The sequence below is a fragment of the Apaloderma vittatum genome, unplaced genomic scaffold (genome assembly GCF_000703405.1).
Source record: "Apaloderma vittatum isolate BGI_N311 unplaced genomic scaffold, ASM70340v1 scaffold23058, whole genome shotgun sequence".
Lineage (NCBI taxonomy): Eukaryota > Metazoa > Chordata > Aves > Trogoniformes > Trogonidae > Apaloderma > Apaloderma vittatum.
The window spans coordinates 30,959-56,083 of record NW_009729846.1 but is presented as its reverse complement, the minus strand read 5'-3'; the positions used below and the strand labels follow the sequence as shown (position 1 = coordinate 56,083).

Sequence of the window (25,125 nt, the reverse complement as noted above, 5' to 3'; positions counted from 1 at the left end):
TCCATTTGCTAAACATGTTTCGTCCCTTTCTGAAGCACAAGTGGAGCCACGAGAAAGCATCCACAGTATAAACAGCAAGAGCACATTAAAATCTCCCCTTATTCTCAATATGTTTTGTTTTGGGGGGGGAAAGGCAGGGGTCATAAGAGAACTATATGCAAGTTCAAAAAGACACCCCACAAAATCCCAATATTTAAATAGGTATTTTAAAATTATCTGTAATTTTCATCCAAAGCCACATGCCACTTTGGATAGGAGTTGCAATATTAAGTTCTTCTTAGAAAATTTATTTACAATTACAATTCTTGTCATCTCTGGCTGCGTCATAACCAAGTATATAGAGAAAATACCAGTCAAAAAGACTAAGGCTCATTTTACTACACAAAGGGATAAAACAATCACTTCACAACTCATATTCACAGGAAAAAAACCCAATCAACTAACTTTAAAACGATATATATATTCTGAAGTTGTCATGCTCATTCTCTTATGCAAATGCCTTCAGAAATTAAAAAAAAATCTTTTTGTTTATACTTAGAAAATATGAACGCTAGGTTAAATGGAAAAAAAAAATAAAAATCACTAAAACATTGCGTTTAACCCAAGAAGAAAGCTGTCTTTTTCAAGGATGTACCTTGTCATGTTCCTGTCGACCCTATTTTAAACACAAGCCTCACACATGTTGTGAAACTCCTTCTCTGAACTCTCCTGTAAAGCACGCTGAGATTCAAAACTTATTTAAAATTCTGGATTAACAAGCCAATGATTGCATTTCTGCTGTGGGTGTAACTGCCATGATGGTAAAGATACCAGAAGAGGAAATGTCCTGCCTTTTTTGATGGTACTTATCCTACAGCAATATCCAAGAGCCAGAGCAGAAACAGGCAGTGGTCCAATGCTACTGTGATAAAAGCCCTCTCTCCCAATAGCTTGCAAACTAAACAAATAAAATAGTCAGGGTTAATTAAAGATTGAATAAAATTCCCATTTGGGAAGAGAGGCAGGAAAATATTACCTGCTTCGCTGAAGGTTGCCCAAGAAGCTGTGGCAGAGCTGGAAAATGGTGCCACATCTGGATTCCAGCACTTAAACCATAGCTCAAAATCGAATATGAAAACCTTCAAGTGTAAGGAGCGAACGTGGATGCTTTCCTCAAGGGATGATGACTGCAAATGCAGCTGTAAGCATCCTTCCAGTGCGCTGTGGGTGGTCTGGCAAGGACACCTCGCCCAGCTCTTGTTAAGAGTGGTTGGGGGATCACAGCATAGTGGCCTCTCTTTAGAGAGGCACCAAGAAGGTATAAGTGATAATTTTTCTGTTCCTCTAGTCCCACAGGTTCAATGCTATGAACTCCTGTCGATCACATTTGTTGAAAAGAGAGGATCCAGCGGTCATATGTGGATGTTAATGTCTCTTCTATGAACTCAGAGCTATTTTCTCTCAGTCTTGCTCCCTGCTTGGATGCCTGTTGGCTGCTTTCAGCAGTTTGGCTGAAAGTGGGAAATGTCTGGTCATGAGGAGATCTTCTCTAAGCTACTGAGAAGGTTTGTTACCTTAAAGTGTCATTTTCAGGTTCTGGCCTGCCAACTAGACAAGCACTTCCTAGTGACAGGCTCTCCATAGATCCGATTCTATGGTTGGATTCACTGAGGAACTGGAGGGAGAAAAGCCTGTACGAAACACTCTTCTGCTCTCCTCAGCATGCGAAAAGCCTGTTTCTCGTACTCTGAGAGCTAGGCCTGGCCTCAGCCATTACAAGGTTAAACTCCCAGAATTGGCTGCACTTTGGAAAGCCACCAGGAGATTAAAGCTGGTGCAAAACACAGCTGCTCTTCTTTTACACCAGTCTGCTCCCAAAAGGAAAGGCCATGGTCTGTGCTCTGGACAAAGTGCCAATTGCCTTCTGGTTGCGCTTCAACCCACCATGATGCTGGCAAAGGCTCAGAAACAGCTCCCCCCAGTACCCTGTTGTCAGGGCAGCTGTCTTTTCATGAATCTGCTGGCACTTCCTATCCCAGAAGTGGGGATGGCCAACGAGGTGACAGCCATCGTCTCCAACAGCCAAAGCTGCTCGATGCCACCAGCATGGTCACCACTGGTGACCTACTGTGATTGAGGTCTGAGGCAGCTGGGGATGAGATCAGGGATGCTGCTCAGTGGGCACCAAACACAGGGAAACAATATGGGTCTGGAGTCACAGACCCTTTGAGAAATGGTCCAAGGGCACCACCATCCTTGCTGCCTCCAAGAACAGAGCATCAGGGCATATGGTGCTCTCACTGATGCTCCTTCTCCTCCATACCTGATGTCTGCACAGCAGAAGACTCTTAGGTTGCAAGGTGAAGCCAAACTAGAAGTGGCTTTGCTTGTGCACACATGCTGGAGAGCTACACTAGACCGCAGATGCCAATTTGGTCATGGAGAAGGGTACACCACCAGAGCTACACTAGTCTGCAGTGACTTTAGATAAAGGCCTTACTGTCTTCTTTCCTAGTAATGCCAAAGGAGACCAAGGTTCACCAAGATGCACCTTCAAAAAACACAGACCAAAATCATAAGAAAGTAGAAAACATGACAGGACAGCAAGATCTGGAGTTCAGAATCACTGTGAGACCATGTGAGGGGTGGTATTCATAGCAGGGGAGAGCAAAGTGAGATGTTTAGGTGCCTCAGGTAAATTGATGTCAAGATAGATAGGAACCAGAGGGGCACAGCCAGTTAAGCCCTCTGTTATGTTCTCAGCTTTGCCTGGCCACAACTGCAAGGATAGCCTAATGCAGTGACATGTGTGAAAGGCACACAGTCGGGGAACTACAGGGCCTTCGGCTCTGAATTCCCCTGCTGTAACAGCAGGAAACTGCCTATTAAATTATACAAAAAGTCATTCAGTGTATGCATGCTGTGAGGACCTAGATAGAGGAAACACGCCCTCCCTCCTTTCCTTCCAGGAAAGGGTTAAGCGGCTCTGCAGAGCACCTTGCTGCCCCTGCTCCAAGGGGGGATAAATGGTGAGCACTTGGTGTGCAGAGAGGACTTCAGCTCTGAAGAGTACAGTCCTTGGGGAGGAGCCCTAGGAGCTGCTCAGCACGATATTTTTTTTGCTTTCTTTGTTAATAAATCTAAAGGGGACTTTGGGCTTTGCATGCAACATGGACTTTATTTATAGAGCAGGTCAGGGAAGGCTCATGCTCGCAAATTCAATAGTGGAAAATGGCACTGCTGTACACAGTATCATCACACCAGGGACCTGAGTGTGCAGAATGCTGAGCTTGTTGACTACAATCAGAATTTGTGCTCTGTCTTCCAAGCTTTAGCCACATAATGACTACGTTTCACAAGAGAAAAACTCTCATGGAAAATAGCAGCCAACAGGTAAGGGCATAACTGGGTCTGCTTCTAGACCATCAGGACTCATCCAAGTCACACCCAGTCACACACCAGCATTTGTAGTCATGCCCTTCTCTGGCAATTACAGCTTCGCTTCCGTTAAAATGTTTTATCCAGCAATGATTTCGCAGCTCCATGAAGCATCCCTGATTAGATTTTCAACACTGTTACACATGAGGTCTCTTGTACAGAATAGTTTCCACAGAGAGAATGTGAGAATCACCATTCAGCAGTTTTCAGTGCACATTTTAAAGGAAAATAGAAAAAGAAAAATCTTTTTTTTGTATTAAAAAATATTTTTGAGTACTTGAAAATTCTTAAAAACAAGGCTATTTTCATTTTCATGTGTGCATTTAAGCAAACATGTATAAATGAAGCTTCGTTAAGAACAAAAAATTAAAACTTCCTAGAACCACCCACATTCAGGAACTGTAGGCCAAAATTAAATCAAATACAGCAAAATCATAGGCTATTACGCCACAGTTTTAAGAAAAACAAAGGAGAAACATAGAGTTTTCAATCTGCCCAAGATTAATTCCACTTATTACAGCTGGAGATGGGAAAGAACAGTATGATATCCAACAATGATATCCAACAGTCTGTGAAAAACCTTCAGTTCATGTCAAACAAAGCCCTGTGCTGGATGTTTTAAAGAGAGAAGGGGAAAGGGGAGAGGAAAGAGACATATTATGACCAAACTAATTTAAGTAGGAAGAATGTTGAGCACATCTTTGAGTTTTTCTATAAGAAATATCCAGCAGCCTGAGGAACGGAGAGGGAGATCTCATACCTATGGAACAGAAATGCAGTCTGTAGCATCAAGATCATGCTGTAAGGCCAAGACTGTGTTTCCTTCCAGACAGATAGAAAAACACAGGTCAGGTCACAGCAAGAGCAAAACAGGAATGATGAAAAACTCTGCACATCTTGTCCTCCCTACACCTTACACTGCAACACTCCCAATTGAAGGGTAAAGCAAGTAGACACAACTGGCACAATTTATCTTAATAATCATGGAAAGCTTGTTTTTCCCCTAGGATGCTATGCAGCATCCCTTCAAGCAGGATCATCTTTATCAACAAATTCAACGTTTTGCAGAACACAAAATGAAGTGAAAGAAACGATGACAGACAAACGGCAATCAGATCCTATTTGGTTACTCTACTTCTGTGTCTTCCAGCTGACAGAATTCCAACTCCTTAAAAGCAATTTACTGTGAGAATTTCAGAATTTCAGCTTACGTCTTCTACACGCGCCTGCAATCAATAGACTTTTTATTATTTTATTTGGTCAATTTACTTAATTAAATCCTAACATCAAGACATTTGGTAAAATTCCACTCCGAGTAAAAAAACCACAGGATTTGTAAGTGCTGCACTATTAGTAGTGAAACAGTCGAGGATTAGCTCTTATGGATAAGAAGCGTGTCCAAAAAATCTAAATAATTGTGACTTCATGATAAATGGAAGATTATTTTTTTAATCTTTTATTTCTCTCATGAAGTTCAGCTGCCAAGCTTGCTATTTTTCTCACTCATCTTTTTACAATTACACAGTTGCCTGAGCAGCCAGAAATAGTGCAGGCAGTATGCAATGTCCACTGCAAAGCACCTTTATAGCAAGATAACCATCAAATAAGGTTGCATTAATCATTTCTTGCAGACTAAACCTTACAGAAACACAATAGAGTCTTTAAAAGCACTTTACTGTTGCGTGCCTAGCCCAAAACTTTCAGAGCCTTTAGTTCAATTGCATGCTGCAGATACACACAACAGAGTGTCTATATTTCCAGTAATTCCTCAGTATCAATTTTAAGTCCAAGCCAATTAGGTTTAGAGTCTAGTAGACAATGAAGTCGGAAGACCTCTTCTACGAGGTACTGGACTACTACACTAAGAAAGCTTTGCCTCCGCTCAAGTATGACAGATCAGGTGTCTCCTCAGAAAACTAAAACATTTTGTTTGGATTTAAGCTAAAAGGGTGGCTCGAAGGTTGAAGCACCAGTGTTGAAATTCTGTTTTCAGCTCCATCCCCATTTCGAGGCAGGCAAAAGCCTGCCCCAGCAGCCCAACGGGAGCACCCATCAGTCTAAAATTCAGGCCCATATATTACATCCTTTTCCCATTAGAAAGACAAGTGAGTAAAGCCAGAGTTCTCTTTGCATATTGTCCAGAGTATCACCCAGTTTGCCAGGCTTTTTTACAGATCTGCCACGTATCATCATGGTAGTCTCTCCACTGCAGCAGTGGGTGAAAAGAGACATCAGGGTGCTGCTATATTTTAATTAATGTGTGAAAGACTTTCTGTTTTTTTAAAAAATAAAATGTGTTTCAGAGCACATTATTTTCTTTCAATGGAACTAACAAGTCAAGCACATAATAAAACCTAGAATCAAAGGAAAAAAAAGCACAAGAATTTTCTCCTTGGTTCTTCCAATTCATCATTTCCTACTACATATCATTCTTTGGAGCTTTAATGCCTATGCTTTTATAGACCGAAACCAATCATTGCTATTTTGCTTGAAAGAAAACCTGCAGGCTGTGAAAAAAAGTCTCTAATTGACATATTTTGTTTTATAAAAAACTGTGCCCCAAAATTCTTTTTGCAGTAAATTGAATTTTCAAACTGATATTTATCATATGTGCAATTGTTTCCAGAAATGAATTTTTAAAACAGTGATACTGGACAGACTGGTTGGGTAAAGAGCTTGCCTGATGTTTTTAAAAATAATGGCTGCAGTAAAAATGGCTATCTGAAAAGGAAGTAACAATTTTGGCCTCTACTGCTAATTTCATGGGTTTCAAAATTATATTAGGACATTCATTTATGGCCAGCGTTAATCAGGAGTCATATAGCTGTAGGTCAGAGCCATTATGTGCATTTAGAAGCAAGTCCATCATTTCTGCATATGACTTTTCTTTGTAGGTTAAGAATAGATTTATGGTGAATATATCCTGTTAGACTCCAATAAAAGCGTATTTCTTCTTATTTTTAGGTCTGTTACACACAATTCATTCTGGAAACTTCTGAAATTCAGCACATTGCGCTATATTTAGAAACATAAGTTGTTCTTAGTTTGATGCTTTCTTACTGATCATTAACTACCACACAGCTGGCAATGAAATCAACCCCCCAATTGTCTTCTAAATGCAATAACCACATAACTGGGTCATATTATTGCTGTGAATCATCTTTAGCCACTTTTACATCATGTAATTTAATATCCATTTGTAGAAGAGCTGACACTACCACTCTATTCTCGTTCAATATTGGAAAATTTAATTGGCTACCTATTTGACTTCAGGCAAACACTGATATAAACCAGACAGACTCTCGCCTCTTGACCCGATTGATTGACCAAAGTAAAACGCACTGCTGGTACCACAAAAGCCATGTGAGCATTAAGTTAAAACAATTTTGAATTCCTGGGAGCAAAGAGATTCTGGGACTCTGGTGGTGTGGTGAGAAAAACTTGGAAAAAAAAAAAGTCCAATTTGACTGATTAATAGTAAACAAGTCAATATCCTTCCAGAGCCCTGTCTTCTAGAAGACCCTCTGCTCCCAAAAGGCGAGGTCAACTGCAAAGAACAGCATTTGGATTTAAAAGGCTGAAGCTTGTAAAGCCACAGTCACAGCTGTGGAGGTATATTTATGATAGAGTAAGCAGTAATGTGAGAAATGAAGTGGAAAGTGAATAGAAGGGGAGAGAAAAGGTGAGTTTTCAATAAAACTTCCCTGAATTCAGGCAGAGGGAAAGTAAAGTGATAAATAATCTCTGTGCAGATAGCTCTCATCTCTGTGATGTTTAATGGTATTCATACACCTAATTTCCATGGATCCTGATATCATGAGAAAGACTGCAAATCTTGGGTACCCCGGGCTCCTTCCCACACATCCTGATTTGCAGTAAGTCTGTCAACCTCTTCAGATTTATGCAGACCACAAACTGCATTGCAAAGATAACCATCTTCATATTAAACACAGTAACTTAGGGAGGATGATGGCAAGTGAGAGAGCAGGAGGAGGAAGATGCATCTCTTGTGCATCTTCAAGCAGCAAGATTTGAGTAGCTGGAGGTGCAGCTCTTGCCAAGGTGGCCATCAGCATCTATGTCGGTCTCTTCTTGCCCTGAGCTCAAGGGAAAATAAATCCTTTAGGCTTTTCCTGACTCTCACCAGAGACTTCCAGAGGATCAGGCAGGACCCACAGAACATTGAATCCCACCACGAAAAAGGAGACTTTTATATCAGAAACCCAGTCTGACCCAGGGCACGACACAAGGAGTCTGTCCCACTGTTAGCAGAACAGTACAGAATACCTCTAATTTAGCATGATAAGTGAAATAAAATGGATTTTCCCCCATTAAAATACCAAAAGTAGCACTTAAGAAACTTCTTAGTTAACTTTAGAGCTTTGTTTTGATTTTTTATTATTTTTTTTTTTGCCTGAAGAGAGGGCTGTGTAAATGCTGTGCTGTTAAGGGAAAGAAGTTCAAACTTTACATAAGGGCTTTTTGCCCAGTGTCTCTTGGCATGCTTCCTTGGGTTTTAGATTGGTTTGTATGGTGAAGCATTACAGAATAAGATAACACTGTGTTATCTAGGCACTAAGGAAGGGCTTTGTGCTAAACAAATTGAGCCAAAATTTCTTTTCAAGGAGAGCAGAGAGTGCATTTGAATAAGCACTAAATTCAGCAGGGGAATAACTAATATGATTGGTTTTAAAGACACAGAAATGAATATTTTGCTGTATTATGAATGTTAAGTGTGGATTTTAAAAGGCCAGATGAAGAACATACACATTTTCTACTCCCACTTTCAGCCAAGACGCTGTAGCAATTTTATAAATCAGAAAGTAAACAAATGATTGTGATTTTATTTTTGAATGGCTACTATCACAAAATACCTTTGGCTCATTTGTTCTGGCAATGTGTGCCTTAATGATGTATTTTGCATCATAGCCAGCAAATGTTTTTGCAGCATATTTTCTAAAAGCGATGAAGATTTTTAATGGCCTGTTCTCCATCAAATTAGGCACCAAACCTGCAGATGCTTACACAGTTTATTTGTTTCCAGATAAGGGATGTGCATAGACTTTTATGTCTGTAGTAAAAATCAGCACATGCTCAGAGAATGTAGTCTCTGTGACTGTTGGTCCAGTGTCTGATGACTGCTGGGCTCCAGTCATCTGGATGCAAATGAATTACAGCATTGCTGTCATCTGGATTACTCTTGAAGAGCCAGGCTTTTACTCTGCAACAACCTTTCACCTGCTGCATTTAGAGCAATTGTTTTCTTTTTAAAAGAAAGCAACGTGACATAGGTAGACTGAAAGGAATACTGGCTTACAGAAGGAATGCACGGTATTCTCTGCAAAGCCAGGCACCTGACAAAGCACCCATCAATGTCATCGTGATACACCTGGATCTTAGGTTACCAGCCGGCCCCTTGAAGTAACATTGAACAAACTTCTTGCAAGTTCAGGTAAGAAGCTTTGCAAATTTTCCCTGCCCCAAAGACCCTCAGGAAAGGATGATCAATACTGGTGCTGCAAACATGAATTTCACTCTTGCCCAGACAGGTGCAGCTCCCATCAAGCTGAGAAGGAGCAGGATCCTCTTACACCGGAATTGATGTTTGCTCACAGTTTTCCATCATGCAGTATTTCATGGTCTTCATTTTTGGGTTATTAAAATAGGATGTTATCCAACAAGTAGAGGGGAACAAGGGGTCAGAGAGTTCGTTCCTGTCTCAGAAGTGGCAGCTAAAGCTGTTGAGCAACATGTGTTTCTCATTTGAAACGTATCACTCATTCTTAAAAACAATAATACATACCATCTGTTGCAGCCATTCATAATTGATAAGATTTGGGCTGAGTTTGACTGTAAAAACCTATTTCAACATGAGTATCGACATGCAGATGAAGAAGTGTTGCAAAGCAATTTGATGGAGCTCTCCTTGCCATACGTTACAGCCAATGATGGCCAACTGTCTCCAGGCACACACTGTCGCTCTGGAAGCCCCATTTATCAAGTCATTGCAAAGCATCAGCATCTTCCCATGGCAAAATAATTTAATAATTTGGCACCATTTCCCTCAAACATTAATAAACAAATTGCTAGATGTTTGTGTGATTGTGCAGAGTCATTGACTGTGTCAACAAAGCTACCAGAATTAAAGGATACACAAGGAATATTTTAGAGTAGAGTAGAGTAGAACATTTTCAGTCGGAGGGGGCCTACAAGGATCATCTAATTCAATTCCCTGACCAGTTCAGGGCTGACAACAAGTTAAAGTTTGTTATTATGGGCATTGCTGAAGCGTTGACAGTCTTGGGGCATTGACCACCACTCCAGAAAGCCTGTTCCAATGTTTAACCACTCTCTCAGTAAAGAATTACCTCTTGTCCTGTCACTGGGCACCACTGAAAAAAGATTGACTCCATCCTCCTGGCACCCATCCTTTAAGTATATATAAGCATTGATAAGATCCCCTCTCAGTCTTTTCTTATCTAGACTAAAAAAGCCCCAGGTCCCTCAGCCTCTCTTCATAAGAGGGATGTTCTACTCCCCTAATCATCTTCACAGCCTTTTTCTGTACCATCTCCATCAGTTCCCTGTCCTTTTTGAACCAGGATTGGACATAGCACTCCAGGTGAGGTCTCACCACGGCAGAGTGGAAGGGCAGGACAACCTCCCTCGACCTGCTTGCCACATTCTTCTTGATGCGTCCCAGGATGCCATTGGCTTTCTTGTCCACAAGAGCACACTGCTGGCTCTGTTAGATGATCAAGAGAGGTCCTGCTGTAACATCCACTAGCTCTTTCAGTACTGAGGCACGAAACCCATCAAGCCTCATAAATGCGTGAACTTTCAGCTGATACAGCTGGTCCCTTACAATTTTACTATCACAAATGGAAAATCACTACTTCCACACTTGTGGTCCTCTGACTCAGGGACAGTTCAAGGTGTGACAGTATTATTAAAGACTGAGGCAAATAAACCATCCCACATCAAATGCCTCTGTTTTTTCTTCAGCTCTTCAGGTGACCATTTTCAACAAGTATTGGTCCAGTGTTCTCCTTGGAGCTCCTCTAGCTGTTAATGTACTTTAAGAAGCCCTTGTTATCTGACACAACGCTGGTCAGTTTCTATCTTAACTGAGCTTTTGCCTTTCGTGTCTTCTTCCTGCATATAGAAACCACAGCTCTGTAATCACAGAATCATAGAATGGTTTGGGTTGGAAAGGACCTTAAACATCATCTAGTTCCAACTTCTCTGACATAGGCAGGGAAACCTTCCACCAGACCAGATTGCTCAAAGTCCCGTCCAACCTGGCCTTGAACACTTCCAGAGAGGAGGAATCCACAGCCTCTCATCACTCTCACAGTGAAGACCATCTTCCTTACATTTAGTTTAAATCTACCCACTTTCAATTTCAAGCCATTACGTCTCGTGCTATTGCTACATGCCCTTGTAAAAAGTCCCTCTCCAGCTTTTTTATAAGCCCCCTTCAAGTATTGGAAGGCTGCTGTAAGGTCTCCTCAGAGCCTTCTCTTCTCCAGGCTGAACAACCCCAACTCTCTATAGAAGCTTTTCTTGCCCTTGATGTCCCTGGCCACATTTAATTCTATCAGGGCTTTGGCTTTCTTAGTCTGATATCTGCTGCTCAGACAATTTTTCTGAATTCCTCCCAGGCTACCTCTCCTTGCTTCTGCCCTCTGTAGGCTTCTTTTTCATTCCCGAGTTTCTCCAGGTGCATCCTGTTCATCCATGCAGGCCTCCTAGTACGGAGACAGGAGGATGGATCAGTCCTCTTTGAGAAATAAATCCCTTTCCTTTGCTCTGGAGATATGTCTCCCTATTATCATCACTGTACTACAAATTTCTCCACTCAAAAATCTGAAGGCCTAGACTCACTTTGTTTAATAACCAAGGCTGAACTCATTTTAATACTGCCCCATTTCACTCCATGCAAATTCCCTCCAAGTCAATAAGAAAGCTCCCATGGGTTGCAGTGGGTTCTGTCATCGAAAGCATAGGCTCAAAGACAACTACTATACCTTTATCAAGCCTGTTCTAAAAACTGTAAAAAAACCAAACCCAACCAACACGTTCAAAACTTAAGACATTAACTTAAATATGACGATTGAACCAGCATGTTTAATGGATTCTATTTGAAACACTGACTTTTTGTTTTCAGGATACGAGCCACAGAATGTAGATTTGTCACTTTATGATAATCACTAATATCCTCCCCAACTAAAGTCATCTGGAACATATTTAATTATTGACTTCACTGAAAATGTACATGGCACATGCTCACTCTTCCAGGCGAGTCTTTGAATGGACAAAGGCCTATTTATTCCTTCTTTGAAAATCCAGCCTCAGCACATAAAGTGACCTCCAAATCAGGCTTCTGATATTTGCGTGTAGCATATATAAAATGTAAACATGCAAGCTGACAGACACCAAGCATTTAAGCACATAGCAAGGTACAAGTGTCCCGGTGGTCTCAATGGGAAAAGCCCTAGTGAAATCAGGGGCAGAGCTGTGCCTCATGCGAATATTCACAGGGTAAACTTATTCCTTGTGTTACAGCTCATGCCTCTGCATCTTGTCTCGTTGTCCGTAGCTGCAGCCACTCCCCGCACATGGACCACGCCATGCCAAACCTGTGGCAGTACTCAGATACACCCATCTCTTCCCTGATACATTCTAGTATGTGATGCCCCCATATTTTCAGCTCTATATTGAGTACCGACTAACACCCTTTCCTTTTTCAGGCACTGCCAACCCGAGTAGAACTCTCCAAAGCAGCAACAGGATACAAATGCAATTATACTTGAAGCAGGACTACTTCAGCCTACGATAAGAGAGAGACCACCACTAGCGATACAGCGTAATTTTATACCAAAGAGAGCCACTAGCCACTCCTTTCTGCTTTCCCAAGCAAGGCTATAATATCCAACTCATTTATCTTACAGCTTCATTGTTTTGTGCCAAGTTTTACCCATAAAAAAATATCTCCAACATCACCAATGTGTTATTTCCTGATTTTTCTTCTCCTCGGGGGTCAAATTTTCAAACTCGAGTCTGACTTTGCTACGCAGACTTTACAATCCTCCCATTCCTTGAATTCTGCTGCAGAAACGTGGAACTGTCTTTTAAGGCTGCATTCAGAATAGCACTTAAACGCACAAATTTTTGTTTTAAATAGTAACATTGGTAGAATAATTCCAGTGTTTCATATACAGACGTTAAAGGTAGATTTCCAGGCGAACTTAGCTTTCATTTGAGCACCTAAATACAATGGACTCATTTTCAAAACCCCCCAGAGTGCAATAGATCCTGTTCTGTTTAGCAGAACCATTATTTTGCAAATCTGAACATCTGAGGTCTTGGAAGCTTTCAGGTGTGCGAGTGCACATCTGTGTGGTCCCACAAGCCGTTGCAAAAGCTTAAATTGAAAGATGTGTTATTACTAAATTTTAAAGCATAAAGGACAAAGTCGTGATGCTGCCTCTCCTGGGAAAAAAGAAAGGACTCAGCTGGATTCCACAGTGATGTTTTAGCCCCAGCCTCTGCTAAAGTAGCCTGTGTTCTCCAGCAACGGACAAGACAGCAGTTTCACTCAGATACCATTCAACACACACAAGAGAGGAAAAAAACAACAACTGAGAGTTAATGAGGTGCAGCTGAATAATACCTTCATAGAAGCAGAGAGAGAAATCAGGTAGATGTCATCTGCAAGGTAAATTAAAATTATACATCTCTGAGGATTATCAGTGAAAATTGAGATCTGGAAGGGAATTTGCTTTTGATATTGGAAGGGATAAATACCCAATGTAAATCCTTTTATGTGGGCCTGTAGAGCGGAACAGAAAAATTAAAGATAAATGAGATTAAGGCATTTTTTAAAACTACATTAGACATATTTAAGTTAGCCATGGAGGGGAAAAAGACTTTGGAGGAGGAGATTAGTTTAGACTCTCAGCAATACATTCATCTGGGAAATCAATTGGAATAAATCTTTTCTAATCAACTCGTCAGCACTATCCCCCCTTCCCCTCAAAGCCAGACATACCTCAAAAAAACATTAAGAACATTTCTGCATAGCCTGGCAATCAGCCCAGATAAATGACATGCCATGGCTTTTTTTTTTTTTTTTTTTCCTGGTGATATTTGGGATAGGAAATCTGTATGCATAAGTTGTTTCTGGGTTGTTTTTTTTTTTTTTTTTTGACAAAAGGATGCCCTGGGGAGGGTCCCTTTGCCTTAGCCTCCTACAAATCCTCCTCCCATTTAATTCCTCTTGGAAACAGAGACAGCAGTTAACCAAAATCAAATGTTACACACTCTGTGTTTCTGTCTCCTTTGCCAGAGTCTGAGGTACATACAACTACTTGCGGTTTCATGGAGGCCTGTATTGTTATTAAAAGTCAACTGGAAATGTTGTTAGCAAGGAAAGTGGAGGAAATGAGTAAAAAAGTAATACATTCAGATGCATTTGGCTGTCTTCCTGGGAGCCCTTTTAATATAAAGAAACTCAACAAAGTTGTATTTTTAGATCTGGAAAGATGCGTTTTTGTATTTCACACACTAAAGGGATTTGCCTTAATACACTCACATTTCCCCCTCCCTCCTCCTCTCCCTCATGTGCTAGAAGAAATGAACTTCAATCCTCAACTTAACCACTGGATACACATATTCTGTCCTCCCCATTGGCCCGAATAAAAACCAATAAATGTATTTCATTTCTTTTGTGGATTTATAATAGCACCTGGCAAGGATGGTCTTAATCTTCTTACACTGCTCGCACCAATGAAAGAAACCTTTGCAGTACTGCTTGGGAGAGAAATGAAAGGATAATAGGAATAAAATCTGGAAATATAAATATTATCTCCATGAAGATCTGTTATAAAATGTATGAAATCCATATCAATGTCACCAGAGGGTGCTTGGCATAATAGCGCAATTTAGACAATAGGTTATTAAAGATGGAAAGAAATATATTCCTCTTAATGACGACAAAATTGTTCAGAGAAAATTGGGAAGTATGGGGTCGTGTTTAGACCGCAAATTGGTGGCAAATATCAAGTAGTAGACCTGTCAGAAAGAGACGAAAAATATGACTTGGTACAAACGACCTAAAGCCAGTGGTTTCTTTTAATTAGTACTCCAGACAAGCACATTTGCAGGGGGTTTGCTGCTATGGTTTGTCAACACCTTTAAGTAAACACAAATCTATTTCAGACATTAGAAAGATGCTCCATTATTTGAGTGTAGAACCATCAGTCGCCAAGGCGGGGGGACTGTAGATTATATTATATTGAGGAAGTCACAAGAGTTCCATCCTTTTTTGCGTCCAGTATCGGTTACAATTTTCTTTTTAGTTGAGACAATATCAGCTATTTATTATGCTAGAAAAGGGTGTGACAAAGACAAATTTCTCAAAAAATGCTAATGACTTCAGATAGCCTCAGGTTACCAGGAACCTGACCCAGAGTTTGCTGACACTGAAAGAAAGTTTCTCTGTGATTTAATGACCTTTGATTTAGACTCAAAAGCCAAAGGCATTCAGGCAACAGATTTAAACTAGAAGTTGCTTAAAATCTTTCAATGGCTAAACTCAAACCAGCAACACACACTTACTCACTAAAAATTCACCTGCTGTGGGACAAGACTGGAAAGAAATAATTGGTGCGCAGAAGTCGCACAAGGAATTAAGTTACTCCTTCTTATTCATAATCTTCATAAAATAATTTACATTACTCATCATGGTTTTCCACCTTCTGCTTCCATAGTAAACCAATTATAGATGCCCTAGATAGAACTGACAGGGTTCTGCATCAAGAAAAACATCAAATGTGAGAAGCACATAATATACCCATGGTAAAGTCTTTGATTTATTTAAAGTCTGGATATCCACACTGCAAACTTTGTGAGTGTGATAACGGTAGGGACAGAGATCTGATTTTTGTTTATCTTGATCTACTACAGAAACCTTTTTATATTTTCTAAAGAGAGAAAGAAACCTCTCAGTTGTACTTGGTTAAAAAAAAAACAAAACCAATCAAAAAACCAAAATCACACTGAACTATCGTCACACTTCCCATGCTCCCCACATTCCCATCAGCATGAATTTTACTCTTGCAAACTTGTCACCGGTATTCATTTAACTTTCCACCTACTTAAGTATTGATTGGAAGAGAGAAAAGCTGATCTCCTTAATTACATCTATCAACAGAATACTCAAACTTTCACACCAGAAGATTCCTGCTGTTTCTCTCACCTATGTTCAATGTGTTCAACACCTCCAGAAGATGCTCAGCAATTTCCAAATTAATGGAAACGGAAGTTGTGAATTTGCCTCCAAAAAAAAAAAAAAGTAAATAAAAATACACCTTTCTTCCCCTAAGACTTGGTGTTCAGACTGTGAGTGTTTAATTTGTACCTTGTGTAGCCCAACACGCTGTGCCATTCAGACGTCTGTCAGGAGAGCACACTGCTGGCTGCTCTGCTCATAGTTCATCATGTTATGGCTTAGCTCAGCCTTCAGTTAAAAAAAGGCATTTTGTAATGTTGCAAAAATGTATTTTTCTTTGGAGTGAAAAATTGAAAATCTGATGGTAATGAAATTCTTATAATGGAAAAAAGGAGTATACTGAGACATGGGGTATCCCCTTCTGATTACTTCTCCCCTGCCACCTCCTGCAACACTTCCTTTTTCACTGTGCTTAAGTGCAAGATCTTCAACAACTGTGAAGCTATTAGATCTCCAGCTTAAATGTCAGACTTCATTTTAAGGCCTACCTCACTTCCATGATTAATTGGGAGTGCAATGGGCAGTTGCTTAAAATCTTTCCATTGAAGTGACTCTGAAACATTGAAGTGACTGAAGCTGTACTCAGTGCAATGACTCTTCCGTAACAACCTGTTCAGCTGGTAAGCTACCAAGTTATTTTTCTAAGTTGCATTAACGCATGTCCAGCTAATTGTGCACAGCAAATGTGTAATAAAACACCTCATGATGAGCTGACAAGTTCATACGTACCCAGGCTGCAACAGACTGCAACTCCCCCTGCATCCTTTCAGATTCAATACAATAAGCAGAAGCACTGTGGTGACTTTTCTGATAAAGACAGCACGTGTGACCCAAAGACACATGGGAGCACAACCCGTTGCACGTGGAGATATGATTTTCAGAACCAACACGCGGGGTGAAGATCGAATGCATCACTAAATAGAGGCATTTCAGTACTTTAAGACTGGGAAGTGGTGAGCTAGTTCATGAGGTGATCAGCAAAACACTCAGAAGGGAGAAACAGAGAAAAGAAAATACCACTTTTCATACAAGGGCTTATACTGGCACAAGTGAGAGACATGAATAAGCGTCCCACAACCTAGAGGAAAGGACTGAGATGACAAAAGAAATCTGCTTTTCGCAGGAGCATGCTGGAAATTACAGATGGAGCAAGTAGTGGTAGTTTCCATACTACGAAGACTGCCTAACATTTATCCAACTTCTCACAAGAAAATTCATAGTGCTCCACCTGAAAGAAGACCTTTAAACAAGTATTAATTATGGGCACATGCACTTGAAATCACCCTGTTCCTTTAATTTAAACCAAACTCATCTGAATTCAAAAATGAATGACGTCATATATTTCATCGTATCTCATAAAAATGCCCTTTTCCCTTCATCTCAGGCTACTTTTAAGTTTTCAAACACCTTTATTTCCCCCAGCTCTCAGCACTTAATTTTCTTTCCCTTCTTGAAAACTATGCACACACCTATGCAGACAACTCAGACTCCAGGTTTGTCAATATCAGGTTATTTTAATTAAGGGTGCTTTCTAACTGGCTGTTGTACAGGTGCACCCTCCCCACAAACACACAGTGAAAGGAGACTGATAGGGGAAGTAACACGTCCTTCCTTTCTGCCTCTGCAGATAAAGAACCAACAAGCAAAGCTGGGAATTCCAACAAATACAATAAAAAAGGGTCTTTTGGCTGCAATGTCCAGGAAATTGCATGCCTTGGAAAGAAGGCAATTTGTCAGCAGGATACAAAGTAAAGTTTCTTTCCTGAGAAATTATCATAATGGGTAGTTAGGTCTTGGTGTTTTGTTGTGGTGTTGTTTGTTTGGGGTTTTTTTGAGGAAGGTAGTGGTTTTGGTTTAATGATTATTCCTAGCTGGTGCACACAAATAATTTATTTAACTAAATGAAACAAATGACACCTGGGTCCAGAGGGTAATTCACTCTACTGACCAATAGCTGGGTTTAACCCCTTGGGAACGCTTGCCGCTTTCACTGGTGGGCCCCAGGGGACCAAATTCTCTTGAGAAAAGAAAAACAAAACAAAACAAAGAAACTAACCAACCCAAACAGAAAAACAAAAACCCCGAGTGAAAGAAAATTATAGAAGTCACAAGTCCATTTGTTTAACAAACACAGCACCGCTCTCGGTAGGAAAATGCTGCTTCACAACTGATGGGGAAGGTGGTGAGAGAAAGCACACAGAAATCCTGGAGGCTGCACAATGGTCTTGGAGCAATCCAGAAATAATTAAGAATGGCATTCTTGGGAGAAGTAGTCTCGTGAAATTGTTTTCAGATTGCAATTTTCTCCCAGCTTCTCCCCCTTCTTTCCCTTTCCACCAGCAATCTTGGAGGAATGAAAATATCAGTTTGCTTTCTAGAGTTTGTATTCTCTTAAAAATGTCATTATTCAATTATCTGTCTATTCACTGGCCCTAAGGTCCAGTGGAGCCGATATTGTGAGTCTTCATTTAATGTTTTTAAATGCACTTCAGTCCACTTGTGATACAATAAAACTTTATTGAATTCTGTTCCCACATCACACTTACCATCCCTCACTTTTATTGATATGTGAGCCCATCTACTCTTCTGTCAGCAATAAAAAGAATATTTCTAGCGAAGAAATGACCTTTCCTTCCATCAATACAGCAAGCGGGAAATGTGATTTCAGGTTCCATGTTTAAAAAGAAAAAAGTCTTAAGAAAAGAAAAGATGAAGCATGCTCAAGCATTGTTTTCCTTTCCCTTGTTAGCATTAAAGAAGCAGGAAAATCTCTGCAAGCAACAAAGCCATTTATTAGCTCGCTTACCCAGAAGTATGGAAAAGAAGGATGATTCATCCTTCCTCGGAAGCCACAAATATTTTTCCCTTGCAAGAAACAGCCCTTTGAAGAGATCTCTGCAATACTAGAAGCTGATGGAAGACTTGTTTCCCTGGATGTGAAGCAAGTAACCATGGCAGAGGGATAATACCATGCCTCGATCCCTCCTGCTGCTGCCATCCTTGCCATCAGTGCAGCAATGGGCGTCTCCTCATTGAGCCCCCACCTTTTTCTCCATTTTGCTCTGCCCTATACCTTAAATTTTCCAAGTCTCTATTAAAAATCAGACTGTTTCTGAAGGACAACAATGCACAAGTTATTCTGTGAACTCCAAAAACCAGAACCTAAGGGTTGAAACTTCAGGAAAAACTGAAGATAAATTTGACTCAGCTAGCTAAACTCTGTTTCCAACACCATGTTGGACCCTCGGGAGGCTGCAGAGTAGTCTCTAGTGGGGAAACAAACAGAAGCAGCACTCTGAAATACCTCCATGCTTCGAACTCGCAGCTTTTTCAAAACCAAAATAAAATCTAAATGCAGCCAATCCCTAAATTTCAGTCAAAGTCAATGGAAGAGAGCTGCTCACATGTAGGAAAATCACTCCCTGTTCTAACTTGGGGTGTCACCCTCAAAGGACAGCACTATGGCCCACAGAGGACACATGCTTGGGAGAGCAAAGGGAGTGGGTTGTTCTTGCTCTTCATCAACCTCATAAATACATGCAAGGCTACTAAAACTGGGATAGTCTGAGCTGTAAAGTGTTACATGCATAGAAAGGCTGTATTTGCAGAGGGAAAATCAACACTCTGGTTCGGATATATCAGATTATCAATAGAAAATCTGTCTGCTTACAATGACGACTAGCTCAGCAACTCTCCTACCACCACTGTATCTTGCAAAATTGGACTCTCTTGCTTGTCACCAGTCTCATGTCAGCACTGGATAAATCACTCATCTGCATTTTGTGCTGGCTCATGAGTAAAATGGGAAGTCCCTTAACACAGTACAAGAGTGAAATAAGAAAAATTACACTCCTAGATGTACTGGCACCATGACAACAGGTCTGTACACACACCAGAAAATACTGAAGTGCTTCTGCAACGAGAGTGTTGACCTAGCTTCATGAAACCACCTCTGCCACTGTTGTTCCCATTATCTGTTTAACACTGCTCTGCAAGGAACAAGGGGAGAGGGAAGAGATGCACTAGAAAATAACAACACAGTACTGGATCAAAAGGACCCTCACAAAGTGAGGTTCCTCATACTCACACACAGCATAATGCAGCCCAAAATGCAGTTTCAGGCATCTTTCTACAATGTGCCGTGTGTCCAAAGCTCTGGCAATGGCAAACTCCAGGTCTGCAGTAGTAGATATGGTTTAGGGGTGAGCTTTGTAGAGTAAGGTTAATGGTTGAACTCAGTGATCCCAAGGGTCTTTTCCAACCTGAATGATTCTATGATTCTATTATATTTAATAGAATACCGTGGAAAAGCTCTCTTGGTCAGTAAAGAATAAATGAAAATTCAATTTAAGAAAATTGGAGTAGTAATTTTGGTATTTCAGGGAAAAAGGGTGCATCAGAGAAATAACCACCACTTGCCAAGGCCTGCTTTGAGAACAACAAAATTAATTTGGTGACTTTTTCTGAAACCAGAAAAACAGGACAACAGATGCCACTGTAGCCTGTCAAATTAGGCCTGGTATCTCTTCACCTGTTGAAAGAACCTGTTTTTCACTTGCTTTTTATTGTCACAGGGCAACAGAAAGAGCCCAAAGGTCCTTGGAATGACTGTCCATTTTTTGTAGACAGCATCTACCATCAAATAAACAGACTCCAGCATCAGGACTAATGAGTAGAGTACCAGGCTTATCTGCATAATGACGTGTTGTCTCTCTCACATGTCTCATGAAACTCTTCTTGTCAGGAGGATCTCTAGTGAACACAGGAATGCAGTGTGGAGGGTAATCTAAAGGACATTGTAAAATATATGAACTACTGAAGTTAGAAGAGGTTTCTTCTTTCACCTCCTGAGAGGAAAGGGGGATGTTTTCCTCTCGAAAATGATACAAATTAATGGTGCAAGAGTTAAAACAAATAAATAAATATATCACAAGAGGACTAGGATACCCAACGGAGTTTTAAATCTTCCATAATTTTTCTCCAAGGGAGTGTATACACTAACACCATATTGAGCACGAGCACCTAAGGTCAGTTCTAACATCTGTTAAAGATGACTCCTAAACATTGCTCTCTTGAGATGCACACATGCTCCCCTCTGCTGCTGACCCAGCATGTGGGTAAACTGTCTCTCTCTGTCCATAAGGAATAATTTGAAACCATAAGGAGTAACCCATCCAACTAGATGAATCAAGCTGGAATTGCACACAAGTGCCTGCTGAAGTATTAATTCCTTTGTTATTCAACTGCTGTGTTTCTTAAGGAGATAGCCATATGGCAGACACAACCGCTCACCAAGGGCTTGGTGCATGACACCACTGAGGAAATGCCAGCGGCCGAGGAAGGGTTTTTCCCAGCAGCGAGTGGCACTGGGGAGCCTGTAGAGCCCGCTCCCCTCCTCTGGTGAAGCACCGCACAAGGTGTCTGCCTGTGGCTAGCAATGCTAAGGAAGCTGGACCTGAAAGGACTTGGGCAACACTCCAAATCTGGCTAGAGGAGCTGAAGCACATGGGTTCAGTGACAAGAACCCAAGGGCACCAACTGACCCACAGCAAATGGCAGAGGCATCACTGAGGACACCAAGGGGGAAACAGATTTCATTCACCAGGCATAGCTTTGGTCCAAGCACACCCTTGCTGACCTCCTTGTCCAGAGCTGACACTTTCCCCATCGCTCGGATGGCTTTCACTCATGGGGTACTCCTGTGGCCCAGACAAGGAACATCTGTAAAAGTGAGCTGAGCATTTTCAGAGGGAAGAAACGGAGGTGGCAAGAAAGATAGACAGAGTATGGTAGAAGAAGAATAAAAAGAGCCCTGGGTTTCCCACTCGTTATCTGCAAACAGAGGGACACAGTTTGCCCAAACAGAACCAACTTCCGTAGCGCTACACTAAATAACAGTGCATGAAGATTTGACCCAAGTTTCCTATGTAATGCAGAACAACAAGCCCAGGAGATGGGATCCTATTTCATAATGTCTTTGCCCCTCATTCCTCTCCCCTCTCCCCAATAATTCTACTCACAGAGGCACTATATTTGACTCATAAACCAACGGAGGAAACAGCCATCAAAGCAACTAATTTAATTGCAAAGGCAGCATGGCTTGTTGTCATTTTCCTCCCCACCTTCAGATCATTAAAGCCTACTCAATGACTACTGTACATTTGGTACCGAGAAACCTCACACAGGAGTTATTTTACATCTTGTACACAGGGCCGATTAACACCTCGGGGCATAATATTCACATATTACCTTTCTCACAAGGCACCACTATTCCTCTTTGTTTTATATGCAACAAAGGCTATGGAGGGGTACTAGGTAATGACTATTGCTTTACCAGCCCAGTCTCAGGAGGGAACGGCATACCTCATGCAAATCACAAATCACAAGGAAATACAACCCACTATGATAAGTAGAAACCAATCTCCCCTCACCCTCCTCATGCACAGTGTTGTAAAATGAAAGACCTCATTTAGAGCCGAATAACTCCAAACTAGTAATTTGGTACGAGCTCACTCAGGCAGACTCTAAGCCCCGATGTCACCCTTTCCATGGCTTTAATAGCTTACCCCATTAAAAAATTCCATCACTGCATTTAGAGACTTCACATTTTTGTTTACAAAAATCAAATATGGACACATTGAGCTCCCTGCCAGCAGAAAGACAAAGTCCCTTTGGAAAGAGCGTCCCCTTTGCTTGGAGAGGTGGTCTTAGTTGCATCCCTCACCTTGAGGTTTCACAATAAGCAAGACCCCACACAGCTGTTCCATGTCATAGTGGCAGGAGGTGACCACCTCCTGCACAAAGGACAGGGACCACCTGAGGGGTTGTGAGCTCTTGCTTCCCCTCCCGCCAGCGTGTCTGTCATTTCTCAGCCACCTTTGCTCTCCTGCAGCCCGTGCTTAAGGCAACAAAGAAGATGCTCTTAGTCCTTGAGCCAAATCCCAGGTTTCAGCAAACTGAAGTCTCCTGCTGCTCTCTCAGTACAACTCGCTGGCTCAAAACCATCGACCCTCATACCTGCTTTATTATTTTGAGAGATGTACTACAAGATTTGGCCTACTCAAACTGAAAACCTAGAAATAGTGTTATTATTCACCACTCAGCCCTTTACAACTGCTAATAAAAAGTGCGCTCCTAGTATTACTGTTGCTACTTCTTTTTTTGAGGCATGCCATTTTTGACAGTAGGACTGTAACTGTGTCTAACAAATTTGATTTCTACTGAAAGTAAATTCTGAGGTATGTTTAACTTTTTGTAGCTCTGACATTTCCCGTTCAGCACAAACAGCTGTAATCCTAGATGACTGTCTTTCTACCCTCAAAAATTCAGGCTAAATGTCTTGCCCATGATGTGCCTTCATAACTTTGGAATCTTATAGATTAATATTTTCTACCATCAAAGACCAAATTTCTCAAAACATTAGCTTTCTAACTCCCTAGTGATACAGTACTGTAGTCAAAGCATTTATCAAATATCACCAATTACAAGGGCATAGGTCAGTCAAAGCACACTGCTATATGATTACAAACATAAAACTCCGGAAAGAGAAGCTAAAAGGCAGCAATAGTGCTTCAATCTTCTGGTGTGTTTTTGATAACGGGGCTTCCCAAGTGGTTTCCAAAAAGTGATATGTCACTGTTACATTGTACAAGGAAAACATAGGGCACTTAGGGTATTTTTAACCTAAGCATAAACCTTGCACAGAGAACAATTTTTCATATCTTATCAGCTCAGTCTTTCATGATGCACATGATTTGTCACTGAGAGTTTACTTGTCCTCGGGCAACAAGACACAAGCTCAAGGCTGGCCCAGTCTCCACAATAAATCATATCTCTATCAAAGAAAAAAATGTAAATATATCAAGATACATACTGTAAGGGACACATTCGTACTGCACTTCCAGGTACTTGTAGGTCCCAGGGCAAGGGTCTGGAAACACATCAGGGCCAGCAACAACTGCACATTGGGTCCGATTACTGCATCTGAAAAGCAAGAAAAAAGAATGTCAGAGAACAGTCCAGAGAGAAGGACAGGCCAAGAGGTGGAGTGGCTCCCCCAGCACCAACAGGAGTGAAGATGCAGAAGCCAGGACTTCAGCATCAGCTGGGGAAGCTCACCAGCAAAGGCTGATGGCAAACACCAATGCCTTCATCACCTTACTGCCAAAAGAGAAGAGGCTAGATAGCACAATCCCTTCCCCTCTAACAGCACCAGGAGGTTGTTCTTTAAAACCAAACTGAGAGGAAGTTTTTAAGAAAAAAAATATAATTACAGGTAGATGGCCCTTTAATTCTTGAAACCCAAACTCCATCATAGTGATCTCAATTTAAGGTTTTAAATACCAGCATTCCCACCAAACAAAATACAAAGACTAAATCAACAACAATTGTGGAAAAAATAATCATTGTGTATTTTAAAGCAGGCATAACAAATATATTTTGCAAATATTTATAAAGTGCTTTCACAAAAAGTCATCTTAAATAATGTTCTTTAATGCAAAGCAACACTTGGTGGAAAGAAAAAAAAACACCAAATAAGCTGTCTAAATCCTCAAGCAGTAGTTTTTCTTACACAGCCAATATGCTTGCATTAGTTATAAGTGGCTAAGTTTTATTCAATCATTCTGTCTAGCACAGATGCATCTCCTGAGACAACATATTTTTTCCAAAAGTAAACATTATTCTCACTAAAGATCTTGCTGAACAACCACACGGAGAAGAAAGTGACCCCGCCCACTGCAGCCAGCATCTTTCAGGTTAAGATTCACAGACACACACGGGTTGGAGCTTTTGAGATGCTTCCCCTGCAGCACATCTGACAGGTCCATGGGTGACTGATTTTTTGCACCTTCTTCTGTGGTACAAGCACCTCTATGTACCTTCTGTGTATTTTAGGGATGCAAAACCACTTAGCAAACAGTGGTTCAATGGAAAAAAAATCCTCTGCTTATTTATTTAAAGAAAAAAAGAAGAGAGAAATATAATTAGTCTTTGATTTTTATGCTTTTGCATGCCAGAAAGAGACCTCCTAAGGGTTAGACCACTGCATTTACGTTCTCTGAGATGCTGCCTCTTCTGATGTGACATGGGACCCCTGACCCTCCCGCTCTTCTGGCAGAAGCCAAAACATCCAGCGCAGAACTCATTTAGGTCTGTAGTGGAAATGCTTTGTGTTTACCTGAGGCTATAGTTTGTCAGCCTTAATGAGGATTTTATTTGAGCCCATAAATTAAAATTGATTCATTAGCGACTGCCTTAAGCTCCATAATTTCTTTAATTTTATGGAAAGATTAATAAGAGCTGATACGCTTGCTCACTGAGCTGTTTTCCTGGATAACAGATAATCCAGAGGGCTGGGATGTTCTCTTGTTTTCTAGCTGAAAGACAACAGTTATCATAGCAAGTGACTAGTT

At 41.0% G+C, this 25,125-nt stretch overlaps 1 protein-coding gene across 1 annotated transcript in view; it reads right to left on the bottom strand.

Moving 5' to 3' along the window:
- LPHN3 (latrophilin 3) overlaps positions 1–23,695 on the bottom strand; it is a gene marked incomplete at its 5' end in the record, with an annotated part of 163,802 nt that extends 140,107 nt beyond the window's left edge. Inside the window, one exon of the mRNA XM_009874567.1 lies at positions 23,586–23,695. Within this exon, the coding sequence (XP_009872869.1) occupies positions 23,586–23,695 (110 nt within the window). The remainder of the gene's footprint in view (positions 1–23,585) is intronic.
- Positions 23,696–25,125: the final 1,430 nt, after the last annotated feature.